This window comes from Etheostoma spectabile, chromosome 17 (genome assembly GCF_008692095.1).
Source record: "Etheostoma spectabile isolate EspeVRDwgs_2016 chromosome 17, UIUC_Espe_1.0, whole genome shotgun sequence".
Taxonomy (NCBI): domain Eukaryota; kingdom Metazoa; phylum Chordata; class Actinopteri; order Perciformes; family Percidae; genus Etheostoma; species Etheostoma spectabile.
Window position 1 is genome coordinate 17672725 of NC_045749.1, and position 19458 is coordinate 17692182.

The following is a 19458-nucleotide window of genomic DNA, read 5'->3' on the forward strand; positions in this document are numbered from 1 at the left end:
TCCCACCCTCCAATTCCCTCTGCTTGTACTGTATGAGCCCAGAGAACCACATCCTGAGGAGAGGAACGCAATCGACAGCAATGCCTCCTTGAACTGGAAAATTGGTTACACAATATGAACTTTTTACTGACGACTGTGTTGCTCCACTAAAAATATTACAATCCCTGCTTTCATTGGAAGCCAAACTGTGGAGAGTGCAGAGACATTTCAAAGGGAAACAATAGCAAAAGCCCCACAGAAAAACAGCAGGCCACTGATCATGGGATGTGATGGGAGAGATGTCTGTCCTTGATGTGAGTGCCAAGGTAAGAGGCTCCACCACCGTTTCCCAGAATACTCTTGGGAGTTTGGGATCAAATGAGCACTGGCCAGATGATAGTTGTCCGTAATATGAATGGACAAAAAACAACTACAGAAGTAGGTCTTTCATGGGCAGTACACATAATATTCTTATAGGGAAAATACCCACTGAACCCAACTTTATCTGAGCTCCATCAATCAAGGCACATGACAGTTAACTGCACACAATCACATTAACTGAATTCTCTGTTAAAACCCCAAACAATGTATATGTACCAGAATGATAAAGAGTGTTGTTGCAGTTCTCTTGAACCCAGAATAATAGGATGTAAAAAGGAGAATATGATGTATTGATGATTGTGTATTTTAAGATAAAAGGTTAGACAGAATCCAAATTTTTATGTAAGATAAATATTATGTTCTGACAATGTCAACATTGATTGCAGTGCCACAATGAGGTTTGATAAAAGTCAAGTTCTAGAAGTATCTAGACTTTCCCAAGAGCTAAAATGTACAAAATTAGTTTTGGCGACATTTTCAACTATGCTCTAATGTTGAGGTTTACAACAATCCCACAACATCTTTTTACAACTGGGGTGAATTGGCAGAATGTGGGAGCAGAAACGCTTCGGAGAAAGGGTGACTCTGCACCTTTTGACCTCACCTCACTCCATCCAACCCCCTGCCATCTTCTCTTTCCTCCTCACTAGGTCTGTGAAAAGCCCTGGCAGGTCCAGAGCGCACCCCCACCCCTAACGTAACGAGGATCAGCATATATGAAGTGAGAGCACAATTTGGCAACACATGCCGGACTTTTCGCCAGGCGACTGGAAGAGGAAATAGAGGAGTATAAACAGCACTTACCGCGGCCAGACTCGGGTTTCCATGGTGAGCTGAGGCATCCTCTGGACAGCTCACACACACAACATAGCGTTCAGGAAACACACGCAAATCTGAATGAAATTAAAAAAAACAACACAGACCATGCCAGTTAATAACGTGGGCTCACCTCCAATTATGAGTCAAAGTCAGACTAGAAATTACATCTACAAGCACCAGTTATTTACTATACCTCAGGGCAGGGAGAAAATGGCAGTTTACAGATAACGATTGAGCAATATGAGCCACGTAAACAGCATGAAATATTAGAGCATTTTATGGTAACGGCTCTTGGGGATAATATGACTGTTCCATCATCTTCAAAGGCATAGACCATTTACAACAATAATACTCTACATGTATTATATCATGATAATAAATCGAAATGTCCGCAAGAACCACATATAAACTTACATCAACATATCACTTCAACTGGAAAGAAAAATTGGCTATGGTCTGTTACATTGCCTCCTGTTTTTTTTTTTAACATTCTTTTTTGGGCTTTAATGCATTTTAATTAGATAGTACAGTATAGTGCAGAGAGAAGGGATCGCACGAAGCAAGAGACAGCGGGTCGTATTTGGACCCGGGATGCTGCCAAGGACTCAGACTACATGGGGCGCAGGTTCTACCTGGTGAGCAAGAGGTCGAACCTGATGAAGAAAAATACTGATGAGAAAGTAACTTCCTGTAGGAACACATAACAGGAGCATTACACCATGCTACAGTATTCTTCATCTTGCATTCTTGATCCAGTTAGCTTACCACCCTCTGTTCAAATGGTTTTCAGCTGTGGCAAATTTAGTCCATAAAAGCTCATATTCCTCCTCAGTGGCCATTTTTGAATACATTGGTTTTGCTTCACTTGTGTGGTTTATAAACACAGCCAATACACACACACACTTTGGTTAAGCTGACACAGAACATGTGTATATCATACACCTGAATAACGAGGTAACGAGGATGTCTAAAGATGACTATCTCGTGGGTAGGTTTGGATGTTGACTGATTGCTCAACTACAACTTGGCAGATTACCATGAAATATGCAGTAGAAATTCTTGACCTTTGAAGATGAATTGCCGGGCCAATATCAGTCCTAAACTTCTACTCATAAACCGTTAAATAAAAAAATCTAACAGACATAATACTCTCACAGAAAGAAATTTGTGCTTTCCAGAGGATGAGCCCTATTGATTTTGGATATTCCAAAAGCTTTTCTCTTGGGCCAACCCATCACAGTTAACAAATTTAAAGTTTACTTAATTTATATCTCATAATCTAATCAGTTTGCCATAAAGTGTTTTATCTACAGAATGGAATGACCCCCAGATCCCGTTTTTTAGGGTAGCAGTAGTTCAGTCTGTAGGGAGTTGAGTTGGGAACAGGAGGCTCGCTGGTTCAAGTAAAAAAAAATATGGTGGTGGACTTGTAGCTTAAGAGATGCCAGTTCACTTCCTGGTCTTGAGCAAGCCGAACCCCCAACTGCTCAGGGCGCCTTTCCACTCTGACATCTCTCCATCAGTGCATGTATAGGCACTGAGCATGTGTGTGTAGTTCAGGCCTGTGTGTAATAACAACAGAGTGTAAATTTGTAATTTCCCCATGCAGTAATTAATAAAGTATACATTATTATTATTGATGACCTTATGGAGGAGGCCTCGGGGAAGACCCAGGACTAGGTGGAGAGATTGTATCTCCAACTAGGCCTGGGAACGCCTCGGGATCCCCCAGTCGGAGCTGGTTAATGTGGTTTGGGAAAGGGAAGTTTGGGGTCCCCTGCTGGAGCTGCTGCCCCCGTGACTCAATACCGGATAAGCGGATGAAGATGGATGGATGGATGGACCTTATGGCTGTCCATGTAATGCTCACCTCAGGTTAAACTTTACAGTATATATATATTGTATAATATATATATATAGTATAATAATAATAATAATAATAATAATAATAATAATAATATAATAAGAACAGAGAAGGTGTAAGTAAGTTGTTTGTTTGTGTTGTGAAATCAAAGTAAGCTAAATCAGAAAATGCCACTGCATTCTAAATGGTTAATTATATTAAAAGTTTTTAAAAGTCCCACTTTGTTTTAGCACCATAGTCTTCCTAATAGGATTTAACTTGCCATTTTGCAATGTATAAATATCATCATAAAGACTTTTGAACCATGAATCATAAACATTCATGAACCATGAATGACATTTTTTACATGACCCGACCACTATGTACAGCTAACTCACTGGACCGAATTACACAACCTTTGACCTCGGGAGACTGGGTCTAATTTGATGTGTAACGGACCTGCTGAGAGAAGCAGTCATCTTAGTCTGCAGCAGGTCAGTGCTGCCTTAACATCCAGGCCCTCCAGGGAACAGATATTAACTTCACTGACAGGAAGAGAGCCATGTTGGTCCCATGAAAAAGGTGGCCAAGGGTCACAGGCACTAGATGGGCCATGGAGATAGATTCTCCCTGCCCTTCAATCTTTCTCTCTCCCACTCTCAGTAGCCTCTCAAGAGAACCACTTAATGGCTGCTTGTTCTCAACAACACCCCGAGCAGGTAGGGACAGGACATAAAAACAAGTGAGGGGGAGAAAAATCAACATGCAGACCACATATGACTTGCTTTTTCTGTGGGAAATTTGGCTGAGTACGAGCCATTGAGACGTCTATTTCTGATTCATTTAACTGGGAATTGATTTTTTTGAAAACATGGAGGAAACGTACCCCCATACAGCTGCTTGACAATACATCTGAGGTTTAAGTGCCGCTTCAGAAAATTGGCGACCAGGTTGAAGTTCTTCCCTATAAAAACAACCAAACAGAAAAGCAGTTAGAGGCAAAAGAGGGGCAGACAGACACAGAAGAAAAAATATTGTACTTGACACTATCTCCAAGGCTTGAAAATAAAATAGATAAAGTGGTTACTCAAAGGACACACTATGCAAATATTATTTTATCCAATATAAAACCGTTCATTTCACGAACTCCACAACTGGCACTACTTCCATCACATACTGTAGAAGCACACTTGGCTAGGCTATGCTAAACTGTAAGTGAAAGCAGTACTAGATCAAACATGAATACAACAGCTACAAAAAACAATGCTCATTCCTACACATTACAACATAACTGTTAGCTTTATATGCGTATATGTACTGTATGTGCTCAAACACTTCCCATCAATTTCTTATAACTTTAATCTTATGCTCAGTCCAAGGGCCAGAATGCTTTAAAACCAGCTAACTGATCCATGGAGTAAGAAACTATTCCGTTTTAATTTAACTGACGTCCCAGTTTAGAACAAGCAGAGAAACCATGGTCCAGGCCTCTGCTCGATTTGTCATGGAATGTTTGTTAAGGTATTTAAGATGTGCTGGGCAGAAAAAGACGTCTGTTGCCTAATGTTGTAGGAATTTATTGACTTAAAGCAACAGTCTTGCTAACACGCAATCCAGTTGGTTCTTTGTAAACAGGACAACAGTTCTGGGAAGCTAAAAGAGCCTGATCACCCTTCTTAGGACCCTTTTCCTCTTCTTGAAACAGTGACCGTAAAACTATACCTAGTTGACTTTACCACCAGTGCCACATCTCTCTTTTATTTCTTTTTCTGATTTGGAATGAAAAGGTGAAAACATCATTAACTGCAAAGTAACTCGGGGGGATTTTGGTATTTTAACATCAATTAAAGGATTACACGTCTTCCATAGTTTGAGAAATTCCTTGCCTCTTGCACTCAAGGCTGTTACAGAACTCCCTGGATAATGTCAAATTTGCGCTGTCATCAAGTTAAAAACGAGGCTGACATTTTGGAAGTGGGGAGGTTTTCACCCATCAGCAACAACACAGATAGTAAGTCATAACTAAAACTTAAAAGAACTTGGACAAGTATCCTCTAAAAGCCGATCTTCAACTAGGACAAATATGTCCTATATGGTGCGTTAGCTACAACACCATGCATACAGCACATTAACAGAACAAGACATAAGAGTGAGGGGGCCTCTGAAAACATTCCCCTTTCTCTGTTCAACTAAAGGCATTTAATTATCGTCTTCAAAAAATTGCCGACTCATAATTCTTTGGATAATGACACGCAATCACAGAAACAGTGTGTCACAAAACTGTCCCAGGTATACACTTAAGTCCACTGGCTAGTGATTAATGGCACCAGCACGGCCTTCTTTCTCTCTGTGCTTCTGGCTGAATTATTGACCAGGGTCTCTACTAGCAAACACAATTTGTATATATGCAAAACATATACTGTACATGTACATAAATGGAGGAATAAATGCCAATAGTCAATCAAATCTATCTAAACCCAAACAAGCCCAATCTGTCAACTAAAAATAAATCCTTACAGCTAAAAGTTAAGTCCAGTTAAAAGGAAACTAAAGTGAGAAATCAAAAGGGCTTTCTAAATGTGGATATCTGTTTGTTACTAAGATACCAAGCAATTACAATCAATATTTTTCTTAAGATAATAGGGTAAAAGTTGTACCTAGGGGACAGGCTATAACACATATAAGTTTAGCACCTATGGGAACGCAGCTAATCCTTGAAAGCCATTAAGTAAAGATTTTGCCTACAGCAAAACGTTAGACAACTTGTTCAAGACTTGTGAAGATACATTTACGTCTCTCAGAGACAAAACTAATCTCTAATCTGCACAATAAGAAATAGACTTCTCGGTCAGTGATCGTCACTCCGCTCCATTATTTTTCATTCTAGCCAGCGAATCAGGGACTGATTTATACCCAGGGCACCAACTCAAGGCATTTACCTAGCTCTGAAAATACAAAACCTTGAGCTTCTCATTGGGAATCCCTGTCCTGCCATGCAATAAAGGGGCCATGAGACAGCTTTAGGTGAATGAGAAATAGGAATCAGTTTATTCCATTACATCCAATCCTTTTACATCCTTTTTTGTTAACCAAGGTTTTAGGAAACTCTATGACTGTAAATTCCAAATACAGCAGTCTGTAAATATGTCAATGATATACTGTATATTTTTTCTGTATTGGCTCTGTACAAAATCACAGTGAAAATGTATTACGTTGCAGCTTTAATTTGATGTTGTTAACATCCATGTTTGATTCATAATGTAGCAATTGTCTTTTTTTTGCCCATAATACAATTGAACAAATAAACATAAACGTGCATGAAGTAAAATTTTGATTGCAAATCATTTGCATAAGCCACATACATCAGCTTGGTTACTTCTCTAGTGGTGCTCTTTTAGGCCTCAAATGCAGCCATCTTTGGGTTTTTGGTTGTTTGGAGGGCTTCTGGCGCTTAAGTCTGATCTCCAGCAAGTAAAGCACATGTTGGACTGAAGTCAGGACCTTTACATGGCTACTCATGATCAAAAAAGTGTCCAAATTCTTATGGACAGTATTGTACAGAGTGAATACATACCCTATTGGAGTACCGCCCTCACTGAGTTGATTTCCATGGAAGCCTGTCCCTTTAATACATAATGTACATAAAGTATGTTGAATACTGGATAAACCACCAAGCTTTAAATAGAATGCTTAATTAATCCCAAAGGGAAATTGTTTTAAAAACACTGTATGGTATGTTGAGCATGCTTGTAGTTAACAATAGCAGCATTCCTTTATTGGAAAGAAATTCAGATATTCCATTATACTTTAAATAGAAAAGCATGTCTACCAAGAGAGGAATGCCGATCTGTATCTCGGTTTTGTTTTCTCTGCCCATTCTGGGTCCAGGAAGGACCAGGAAGCAAGCATCTTTAATTCCACGTTCATTGTTTTTAAAAGCTTCAATTTTGTTCGTTGGACTCTTTGGCCTCATGTCTAGCTCTACAACTTTTCTCATTGCTTTCCCTGGTGGGCTGAGCTGACCAATTCCCAGGACAAGTTTGACAGGGATGTCTGGACAGAGAGTTGGGAACCAGTGCAACGCCATGGCCCAAGACATCAGCTCAGCTGTTGCTCCAACTTTTTAACGTCCTGCACAGCGCAGAGTTGCTTTTGGCCCTCTGCCCAGGTTCTCTCGTGCTATGCTTACATTCATGTTTCTCTCTCACAAACAGTTTGCTAGTGCCTCCTCTGGGAATGAGTGGCCCCTTTCTGTGGCAACTGTGGCCCAAAGTGGTGCAATATCCAAATCTGCAGAGTAGAGACTTTAAAGGGTTTCACTTGTACTTCCTGCAAAAGAAGATGGTTTGCCTAATTGTTTTGAAACCCGATGCACAACAATATTATGATAGGTCAAATCAAACAGTAAACAAGCCAGCACGCCATGTTTTTAGAAATGGGGTACATAATATTGTAACCGCTTGTATGGAGATACTTATACCATCTTGTAATATACCACAAGACAACTGCAGAAAAAGACACAGACTCCACAGGGCTGGTGCAAAAGCTAGAATACTGTACTTTCAAGACACAAACACGCACACACACACACATCCCTGCAGCTTTCACCGCTTCCTGGAAAAACAATGAGAGGAAAGAAAAGTCAACAAACCAAAAGGCATCCAGAGTGACTAGGACTGTAAAATGGAACAGACAGGAGTGAGAAGCATTCAGACCAGGGTCAAAGGTAAGCCCCTATGGAAAAGACTTCATTAACTTCAGTTACATCCTGAGGAGATCATTAAAACAGCCATAGAAAACATAGCCGACTTCTTCTCACCATCCGAATTCCTGGCAGCCCATGCAGTTGTGACTCCTGCAGGAATTCATAAGAATTTCTGCTCTGATATGAAGGATTTCCTAGCAGGTCCTGGCCTTGCCTTAGCCTGACCACAGTGGGTGCAGGACACTTAACAAGAATACTACAGTGAGTGTCCTTACTCAGTGTTGTTTAACACAGCTAGACTTCTGCTGGAAGAAACCAATTTCTTGGCCATGTAGTATGTTAGCAGATGTAAACGATTATACTTCCTATACGTAAGGAAAGCATCATGGCACGGCAGCAGTCCCAACCCACGGAAAGAAAGATGATAATTCTTAGCAATGCATCTCAGTATGCAAAATATTTAAATCGAAAGCTTGAACAAAAATCAAAACTGAAATAATTCTGAATAAGATTGTTCCCACAGATGAATGGTGTATTACTTTTAAAAGATTCAGGCTCATGTGCATAATAAGGAAAGAATGAGTTGCCTCTCAGTCAGTTAGTCCAAATGTTTCCACAAAGAAAAGAAACTCTTCAGGCTGCAGTATTATATATCATTAATACACTCAAAGTACGCCAGCACTGCTTCAAAAGCATGACACTGAGAAGGAGAGAAATCTGATTACCCACCAGCTGCATGTAAACGCAGGGTTTTACAGTAACCTGGTTATTGCAGTGCATGTGAAGGCATTCTCCGATTTCCTGTCGTAATCTGATTTCTCCCATTAACCATGTTTCTAGTGTGCATGTAAATGTGGTGACTGTGTGTCAGGAGAACTGCAATTCCCACGCAACCCCTTTATGAACAGGAGTTGAATCAGCAGGACAGTTAGACATCAGTGCCTGAGAATCCTGCTATTTTGACATCTCTGCTTTGATGTGGACCCCCTCCCTTTGTCCTCAAGTGCGGGTGGAGAGTTGGGGCTTACAGCGAGAGAGAAAGCGAGAAAGAGAGAGAGGGAGAGAGATGGGTGGAGTGGTGAGGGATGAGATAGCATGAGGAAGTTACCCATATGTAAGTGGGGGCTTTCCTGGAAGGACATCACTCTCTGTGTGTAACTGTAACTACGGCCATAGCAGAGCACTGTGCCTTATCATCCTGCACAACGTCCACCTGAAACAATATTTGCACATGAGTGTTCAATTTAACATTTGGGTGACCCCTCCATTGCAGTTACAAAATACGCCGCAGCATGGTAGCTCAGGCCAACCCATAATGCAGCATGTGACTAAAGTGGTGGGGAGCATTTTGGAGCATACCGCAATTATCAAGGGAAAAAAATCTGTTTCTCCAAAACATAATCTGATGAGATAAATGCAGTCACAATACAAAATGTCATATTTAATAAACATTATATCTTAATTAGCCTTAGAGGCCACAAATCTCTTTCAAAGTGCTGCCACTGTTTATATTAAAGAACATTCAGAATGAGTAGGATGCAAACTGCTTATTTTGCATTAAGCTTCTTTGGATTAATGTTGTGCAGAGCAGTTTGTGGACTTGAGTTATGCACTGTGCTGGCCTTTTAAATCGCAGATCAAGGTCTCATTGGAAGCAAGCTCTCTCTGCTTGTTGGGCCCTCCGCAAATCTGCTAGCTTGTGTTTATAGAATCCAAATAGGTGAACCATGGCACACATGGCAATTCTATCTAGGTTTTGCTACCAATGACTAATGGTAGCAGGCGGGTAAGGTCATGCAAAAAAATAAAACCTTCTGTGTTGAATTGACTGAATCTCTGAATTTGATCTTATTTCATGTCAATTATGTCAGACACTGACCCAATGCAAATAAAAGGCCTGGAAAGGATTACAATTAAATTGTGTTGCTTTTATTAAGGCGGTCCTGGGATGGCCTTTCCTGACCACACAAGGCAATTCTGGCACAAAGCACTACAATGACATCTGTCCACAGGAAAAACCACAGAGCTCACAAGAGGACATGACACGGGCTTGTTTCTCTCAAAGTGATCCTCTGAAATGTTTGAGTAATTCCTAATACAAGGCATTCGGGTCTTGTTGAACACTTAGTATGAGTTCAAGAGAGTGTGTGCCATCTCCCAGACCAGATTGTGGTGGATGGGAACAGTCACATGAATGTGATCCGTGCTCAGGCTCAGGCCCTAATTATATGGGAAAAGAGTGTGGTGTGACAGCTATGGCGGGGATTGCGGTTGTGTCCTAAGAGACTGCAGCTGACCCTGCGGAGAAGGAGAAGGAGGAAAAGTGAGAAAATTTAAAGAGACGACATGAGGAGAGCAGAGAAGCGCAGACATGGAGGGCACAGGCAAGAGAGAATAAATGTGTTGAAATGCAAAGGACAAGGAAAAAGAATAAAAGTGTGCATCTAGTGTGCAATAATAGGAAGGAGGGGTTAACATTGGAGTCAGACTGTCCTATGTGTTGCTGCTGAGTAATGTCAGGGGCTTATAGGAAGGATTTAAAGAGCCGCAGCAACACCACAAAGCACCAGGAGAAAGGGGGTTGCCCAGCAGGGGCCAGCGGAGGAGGGAGGGGGAGGCAGGCTGGCTGGAGTGGCTACTCTGATCAGGATCCATTTTCAGCCTGGGCCTTGGAATTCCTTTGTTCCTGTCACAGGTCTCTGTTTCCCCCTCGCCTTAATCCCAGCCTGCCTCACGCCCAGTAACACAGAGCAGGGCAGGTAACTCTGCCACAGGCATGCCTCTCTATTTACAGACCAGTCCCTACATAACAAACACTTATATAAATAGTAATAAATGCAGTAGCACTGAGAAGAAACAATGTGGGTTAATACAGGTTGTCACTACAAAAGTACTTCTGCTTCTTCAGAAAAGTGCTGAAAGGTTGGCATGTATCAATTCTATCAATCAAACACTCATATAACAATTTATATGGTTTTCCTTTTTGTACACAGAAAGTCTTTTTGACAGAATAGCTTTTCCAAATTTTTTGAAAATGTTCCGGTCTTCGGCTACAGGCATTCAAAGAGCCAGAGAAGCCAAACGCAGCTAAATCTATGACAGGATAGTGCAAAAATGAACCATCTCCCCTTTAGTCACTACACATCCTTTGCATTCTTCATTGGGAGGGAGATGGTCATTTTTAAAACGCATTCTCCAACAGTGAAGCTATCCAGCAGCACTTGTGTTTTTCCCGCAATGGCCGTGGCCAGGCTGCCTTAAGCCCCCTTCATAGGGCTGCCAAGAGGAGTCAGTCGTACACTGTGCAGCACTCGCAAAGCCCTCTCCCACGGCTATTAGTGACCATTCATCTGGGGAGCCTGGGAAAATTTCTCTCCAGCCTGCCGTGGCCATGGGGAAACAGGCTGGCAGGTGTTCCCTCCCCCTAAGCCCTGGCACCTGTGCAGGGAGAGGAAGAAGGAACCAGCTCTGCCATGGGCTAAAATGGACTCTAGGTACCACTTTGCCAGGGCTCCTCTAACTCCTCTGAGGGGCAGGAAGCATCTCAAACACCAGGCTATACTATACCGGAGCTCTCCCTCACATGGGGAGATCAATGTGGGTGTATCAATACTAATAGTAGGCGGAAAACATCTGGTAATGTCCTTTGGCAGTTTGAAATGGCATGTCAACTAAATCCCTGTAAAAAATGGGGCCTTCTAAGTTTACACTCTACACAACCACACAAATGTATACAACGTTATGAACAACAAAATCAATATCCCCTTGAGGTAAAACAATACTAGACCAAGAGCAAATTCAAATCAAGATCGCTCACAATCAGCAGTTTTAAGTAAATCTAATACAAAAAGTAAAAGTGGATCAGTGAGACAATCGCTTGGGCTACCGTACATGTTGTGTTGTCCAAAAGGGCCATGTCTGAAGTGAAAAGGTTTTCTTTCTAGGCAGTGGCATTTTCTTGAGGACAATGTGACACTCACTCTCTGTCGTAGAGCACAACCACCAGCTTCCCTACTCATGACAAAATATCGAATGACAAAAAAGTATTCCTCTAAGCACAGAGAACCTATTATCCACTCATTTTCAATCTGTAATTACTCTGAGAAATGTGGGTGTGTTCAACACGGTCTACCAGGGAGAATGCAACAGGCCTCTCCCAAGCTCCCCTTCCCTGGTCTTCTAAGTCTTAGCATGTCCATTCTGCTTGTCCAGAGCCAAGATGCTTGGTGGGAAAAGTTCCCTCTGTTCATCTCTCTAAAAACATAAATAAATCACATCACTATGAGCTAATCTTGAAGTTTCAAGTAGCCTGGGTTAAAAAAAAAATGAAAAAATTGAGGGGGGCTGAGGGTTGACAGTTGGAAATTGGCCTCTGTAGCAGAAGAAAAGGCTTTAGATACAGATTTACGTTGGCAGAAGATATGGGATAAGCACCTCTCAACTGGGTGCTTACATACATACATACATATACACACATATTCACCCAACACAGCATATATACATAAATGCAATAACCCATGGAGATAACTCAGATACAAACACTTTCACTGAAGGGCCTTGGAATGCTAAAAGCTGTTGATGGCTCATTTGAAGTGCCAACAGCTGAGGCTGTTACGCTGTTCTTACCGCTGTCTGTTGGCGGAAGCCCCTGTGATTTCACACTGGCACCAGCGCAAACACCGCCTCATACAAGACCTACAATTCCCCTCCCATACCATCCCACACATAGCACCACACTCTATCCGCCCTATTCTTGGCCCAGACATCAGTACCATCCTGCCTGACACCTTTGTCTACGTGCAACAACATACATGAGTATGTGTACCATACACATGTCTCACTCTAGGATATCCAGCTTAATTCTGCTCTTGAATAACATGCCACACACATGCGCACATGCACATGCACACACACATGCACACACACACACACACACACACACAGACACACACACACACACAAAGAGAAACAAATACACACAGAAAACCAGCTTCCACTCCCTGCTATGGACAGTCTGAAAGACCTGTGAGGATTAGCATGTTAGCATGTGACCTGCTTGCACAACTGGCGACCCTAGTACTTAATACCCACCCTGAGGTTTTCTGGGCTTCCCTCCCTAAGCCTATGGGCCGTCCTTCTCTTTTTATGGCTTCTGCCTGCCTGCTTACTTCTCACAGTCACAGTCTCCACCTTTACTGCTCTGCCGCCTCCCTCACATGGGACAATGAAAAGACCAAGATTGTGATTACACTCACTTAAGACATTTAATAGGACTAGAGCACATGAACTGTGTGGGCCTGTTTGAGGCGCGATACCTTTTCATGTTCTGAAGAGGGGAAAATTCTACAGTATGGTATGGAGTCAAGTTCCACTGGTTACATTCTTTTTTGGCAAAGCTGCAAGGAGCTTAATCATTTTTACATGCATATTTCACTGCTGAAATACTGATAGTCCCCTTGTTCACACAGTGGAGTGAATGTATATGCATGAAGCCTCAGTCTGTGATCTCCATCATTAGAGATGTCTGTCTCTCCTCAGTCTGTCATGGGGAATATGAGACAATCTAGTAACCGTACCCTGTCAGCCTGTTCACACCTAGCCCAGGGGGAAGATATATCTCTCCAACGCACTGTTGCTCCTTTGATTCTCACTGGGTCGGATGTGTATCAGCGGCCATGTGCACATGCACGTACATGCATGCAACCAGCATGCCTGCTTAGGATGACTATATGTTCATCAAGTTGAATAAAATGCACACATGTATCTGTGTATGATGACAATTGCACACATGAATGCACAGCATAGTGGATAAAAGGACTAAAGTGGAGGAGAGTAGCGTGAGAGGCAGAGCTGCAGCCACAGGAGAAACTTTATGGAGCCAACTGCCCTGTAATCCCACTCTCCCAGTCAGGCCTGCCCTGCTGAGTGAGCCCAGTTTAACTGCCCTTAACTGCTACCTGTGACAAACCTGTCTGACTTACAACACGCAGCTGGGGGTTCCTCTGAAGCTAGGCTTACAGTGCTTTAAAAGACGTGTGTGTGTGGCTGGGGAAATGTACTTGCATTGGATAAATAAGAGATGAATTGAAATGGCCCATTACCAGTGGAGCATAATTTATAGATTTTTCTCATTGCTAATAGAGTTGTATGTGTCAGAGCAACTGGTTTTGGTGTCATCTAGGTAACTACAAGTACAGACGAACACAGTTGCGCCAACACCACATTACACAGAAGGGTAACAAACATTAGCCATTTAAATGGACTTACGTTTTGTGCCAAGTTAAACAGGGAAACACAATATAAAAACTCCTATCAGCTCCTGACTTCAGGTCACACCCTGGGCGTAGAGAGCTGCCGTGTCCCAACTAGTTCTGTTGTCTTTCCTCCCACACTCTTCATCAAAAGGTAGCCATGAAATACTTTTCAAACTGATTTGTAACAACATTCCCATCCTCCTCAGAAATCAGTGGCCCACTTCCATGCACACAGCCCATATCGGTGCACTGAGGTCCAAGTGAATAAATATTGGTTTTGAGTGGATAGCCAAAGTAAACAATTTTACTTATTGAAGAGTTGATGATAGACACACCTAGACATTGAAAGGGAAGACAAAGACTACATACCAGAGTAATGAGCAAAAGTGAAAACAAATCAGAATACATAGAATGTGTACTCATTACTAAATAACAATTTAAACTAATGCTCCAATAAAGAAGCAATGCTACACACAATAATTGACTTTAAAAGAATTGATTCTAGCATAATAAATACTGGATTTTTTGGCTTTAGGGCAGTATGAGGGTCACAAGATGATGTGTTACCTTTCACAAAAAACGCTGAAGCAGATGCCAGTTCCTTCTTGTGTTTGGGCTGTTTTCTATTGTGGAGGGACTCTGTGTACTGCTTAACCCTCTGGTCCACAGCATCACGAACCAGGGCTGTAACCTCCTACAAACAGATATTTCAGTACAGCTACATGTTTATGAACTGCTGAGAAAACACAAGTTATTTGAGATTAATGAGCACAGGCAGCCAACAGGACAGTAGAAGTCTCAAATGAAAAGGCAGAAAGGCAACTCCACAGGTGGCTAGGTGGAGAGATGAGTTTTGCAACAATGAAAGCCCCTAAGAACAGACAGAAGGCTCAAAGTCATTTTCAATTCCACGCTGCTGCTGACTTTTGAAAGGGCCCCCAGCAGATCAGAAGCCATATATTCACACACACACATATTCACACGCACGCCTTTCTCCCTGTGTCTGTACCTCGATGTGGTCTGTAGTAAACCAGCTGGCGTCCTCTTGGCCGCCCAGGGGCAGAACGTGGAGATCCACCAGCACAGCAAAGTTCCCACACTGTAACACAAAGAGGAAGGACAGCCACAGGTTTCTGAGGGGCATTGAGCTCACAGACAACAAAGGAAATCAGATTGTGGGTGATTGACAGCAAGACAAACCACAAGGACCCCCTGTGTCCTCAAACATCACCCCAGGCCTCTCCTAGCAGTCCCCTCCATTCTGATTCTGTCTAGTCATCTCTTTACCCATTTCTTTACAAAAAACGTATGCACTCAGCATAAAAAGTATTTTCTTGTTCTACAAGCTTTAGCAATACAGTCCCTGCTTCAGGTCACAACAGGCTGCACAAGTAAGTTTAAAGATGTACCAACTAAATTAGGATTATCCTAATTTTGCATCAAAGTGGTGGTCAAACTTCTCACATCTACCCTAAAACACTCCACATGTTTCTGCACTACTTTTGAGTTCTGTAGAAAGCTGAGTAGAGGGCTACAGAGTGGATTCCTGAAACACTACGTCATTGTGTGTCAACGACAATAAGCTACAAGGGACAGGGAGGCCAGAAATGCCGCGGCTGGTTAAATTGCCGTTACATCTTTCTCAGGCTAGCCTGATTATGGTTTACACATGAGTGCAAAAGCTGCCCGCTGCAAAGAGAGCAAATGAATGTTGGTCTCGTGTGAACTTTGCCTCTCCCTGGACAAGGAAGTAATGGATGGACTGAGACCACCCACAACATGACACAGAAGAGCAACAAGTACTACCATAAAACCCACAGTGACAAGGCAGCAAAAAGCATTGAACTGAATGGGGTAGCAAAAACAAAGTCATTTAAAGACAAAACCAGACACAGATTTCCGGCTCACCGCGTAGAACTGGAAAAGAGTGTGTACAAACAGAAGAGGTTATTCATTTAGTAACAGGGAATACTTATGCACACTAAAAGCTTTGTTTTGGGCCAGGCTCGTCCCCTGGGCCGAAGCATTGCAGACAGAATGACTAAACTCTACAACCCAGACTGGAGGGATGTTCCTACGGGTCTCGCTCTCAGGATGACGCGACAGAAAGAATGAACCGGGTGTGCAGGGGAAGGCCCTGGCTACTTACGTCCTAATTCTAGACACAGGCCTCAACTTTCCAACTGTCTCCAGTTGTCTCCTGCTCTTGTTTAAAAGGAGTCAGGTTATCTTATTTGTCAAAGAAGATTGAGAAAGTTTTATTCACAACCTTTTATCAAATGACTGGCCAAATACTGGCTCTGAGCAAATCGAGCTGACACGTATTTGTCTTTTTTTCCCCATGAGAGCATTTTTCTTTGTCATGGTCTGTCTGCAAAAAATAACTGAAGTGAAGCTGCTTCTTTAATTCTACTTGCAGGTCAACTAGAGGAAAGGGCGCCCCCCAATGGCTGACCTGTGAATGTTACGCTCAATTTCAGTCATAGCTTGCACTGTTCTTCTGCATTTGTCAAGTCTTAAAGCCCTAATGTGTGTCAACTTGTACTCTGCGTCAGTGTTACCGAGACTACTGGGACATTTATTTTATTCTAAGTCTCTCATGACAGGCAATGCATTAATCTGTGATCTCCTCTGACTCATAGCTCCATATTTTGAAACAATGTGAGAACAAAACAGAGTACAAAGGTCCCAAACATCAAGACGTGATAACCACAAATGGAAAAGTGTTAAATACTGAATAGCCTCTGTAGAAACTTAATAAATAAACAAAAGTCGCTATACAAAAACATGCTTTGACAAAAGATAAGAATGCCATGGACCAGAACAGAGCCCCCTTTATGTGCAAGCTCCTCATGTATAAAATGTATGCATGTTGCCTGTCAGAATCAGCTCGTCCCTACATATCAGTATTCTCTGCATCCTCTGTGCTTTGTCTCACAGCGGTCCACGGATGACTGGTGGCCTCAGCTGACTGCCTCCAACAATTACCAGTGTGTGGGAAAGCCTAACAACAGAGGGTCGGACCTTGTCACTCAAAACACAGGGACAGACTAATGGATGAGCCCGAACCCCACAGTGGTTTCTTGGGGTTGGACTTGACACACGCTGGATGGGTCTTTGTATCCTGACTTTAGTCCCTGACTTTTGAGACCTATGGCTTTACAGATGAGAATAGCAACTCTGCCACTATGCACACCAGTTTATCACGTATAATTGGCCCTGCAATAAATCATGCAAAACTAACAATATTGACAATGTGTCAATGAAATCCTGTTTTGGAATGCTTTATAATGACATGCGTTACTATTATTCTGTCATCTCCATCAGTTCAAATCCCAATAGGGACCACAAGATCAATCTTCTAGGGTGCATGGCTCAAAATTACACAAGCTAATGCTAGCTCAAAAGAGCAACCCGAGGTTAATTTGATCAATATCCTGGAATGAAGGGAGCAGTGTAGAGATTGCCCCCCCCTCACACACACACACACACACACACACACACACACACACACACACACACACACACACACACACACACACACACACACACACACACACACACACACACGGCATGTGATTCACTGGGCTTCTCAGAAACAGGGGATTTTGTCAGGGAAGCAAACTAATGCAATCACACTAATAAGAACAAAAATGTGTTTGCTCAACAAAACTGGGGATTTGGTGGAGGCCCAAATTACCTGCTGAAGTGTCAATCTTTGAGTCAAGGTGGCGCTGTTTAGGTGCAGCCATCAGAACTTTTACAAAGGACGTTTGTGTTGAGTGTGGCAGATAAGACACAAAAACAGTAGAATCTAATTTTACACAAAGGCTCTGACTACAATCACATCATGTGGTCTACTACTTTGTCAACTCCCAGAACAAAGAGTGACCAGTGGATCTCTAAGCTGAACTCTGCCATGAACTATGACCCCAGCTACGACCCTTCTTTAAGGAGATCTCTGGTGGCAGCCTAATACTTTGTAGACGCAGTGATAAAGACCACAAAAACCTTGTCTTCCTTTGAAAGCGCCTGAAAGAATGCAGAAAGCTCATTGAAAGAGTAGAAATCACCATCTCTACAGCACCATCAGCAGGACCCTGAAGGATTTCATTAAGCTCACATATTCATTTATCAAATTCATGAGCTCTCCTATTTTGTGTACTTTGCTTTGACACATGTAAAGCAATACTCTACGCAACTGTCGCTGTTGTTGGACAGAAAGGTTTGATAAAGGACCAAATTCTAGAGGAAGTTACTCTTTTCATACATACTAAAGTGGGCCAGCACTGCTTTGTTCTCCATCTTGCACAGGCTTTTTTAAAGTTACAAACAGAGGCTGAAGGCTGAATGAGAGGCGGCAAGGAGAGCTACTTAATACCAAATCCTTTATTGTGCCATCTTTTGTGTGCGGTCACACAGTGAATGAATAGGAGTCTTCCTGCAGGCTGAGCTCAACTTCTCTGTCCTAATTCTCCCCACTGCCAATCTGATAACCATGACATGCAGGGACAAAAGAGTTAACAAAAGACAAAATCGTTAGAAACATTTAAGACCCAAGCTGCCCAGAGTTCACAGCACAACGCGAGAAAATTCCTTCATATTTCTGTAAATAGACAAATCCTGATTCAAAGCCACCGACGGCTCCTTTTCTTTTCTGGTCTTCAGGGCTCTGGTCTATATCACTCTCAGTTCCCAAAACACTCTCTACCTTCCCTTATCTCTCTCCCAGACCTGGCTCTCCATCCTCCCGTCTGTTCTGCTCTAAGTTGGGCACGGGGCCCAGACTCTTCGAGCAGCTTCACCCGCCTCCCCACCTTGCTGCCCTTTGCCATTGCTATCGCGCCGTATAAGAACCAGACGTTCTCGGACTGCACTTAGCTCAGAGGCTAACACTAACCAGCCGCAGATGTTTACATTGGGAGAAGGGGCAGCAGATGCAGTCTCACTCAATATAACTTACATCTCTCCCTTTGTCTCTCTCTTTTCCTGACTCTCTCTCTCTTTTTGCAAGTCTGCAAAGAACCCAGGGGAGCTCTTTAGATCTGTGGGCGTGACAACCTTGCTCTCAGGCTTTATTTGCCTCATTCCCAGCTCTCTCTGTGCTGTGAGTCACCTGGGTTTCCCCCTTATTTTTTTTTAAATAGCAAGAGAGACAATTCTCTTTTCCAATTTTTCAAACTGATACTGAGCAGTGAAGCTTGAGACTTGATCATTACTGAGGCATATGTTATTTACAGATAGTGAGCGGAAGTGTTTTGTGTGCAAAGCTCCCTTCATTCAGGTGAATGTTGGCACACCTGAGGCCTCTTTATTCAATGATAAAAAGAGACACAACCCATGAGTGGAATTCCAGTAGCAAGAACAGACAGGAATAACTCCAGGTAACTCTGCAAACAAAACTCAAGCAGACACATCCTTGAGAAATTGAGAGAGAGAGAGAGAGAGAGAGAGAGAGAGAGAGAGAGAGAGAGAGA

The 19458-nt window shown here is 42.5% G+C and overlaps 1 protein-coding gene across 3 annotated transcripts in view; it reads right to left on the reverse strand.

The window, feature by feature from the left end:
• The window catches only part of slx4ip (SLX4 interacting protein), a 32691-nt gene that overhangs the window by 8808 nt on the left and 4425 nt on the right, over window positions 1-19458 (reverse strand). For 2 of the 3 annotated variants that reach the window (XM_032540880.1, XM_032540881.1), the window contains exons 3-6: window positions 14991-15080; window positions 14549-14675; window positions 3909-3986; window positions 1165-1253 (exon numbers count right to left, since the gene is read on the reverse strand). In XM_032540880.1, coding sequence (XP_032396771.1) covers window positions 1165-1253; window positions 3909-3986; window positions 14549-14675; window positions 14991-15080 — 384 coding nt within the window. Of the gene's footprint in view, window positions 1-1164; window positions 1254-3908; window positions 3987-7045; window positions 7585-14548; window positions 14676-14990; window positions 15081-19458 lie in introns of those variants that run through there. The other variant, XM_032540882.1, reaches the window with a different exon arrangement.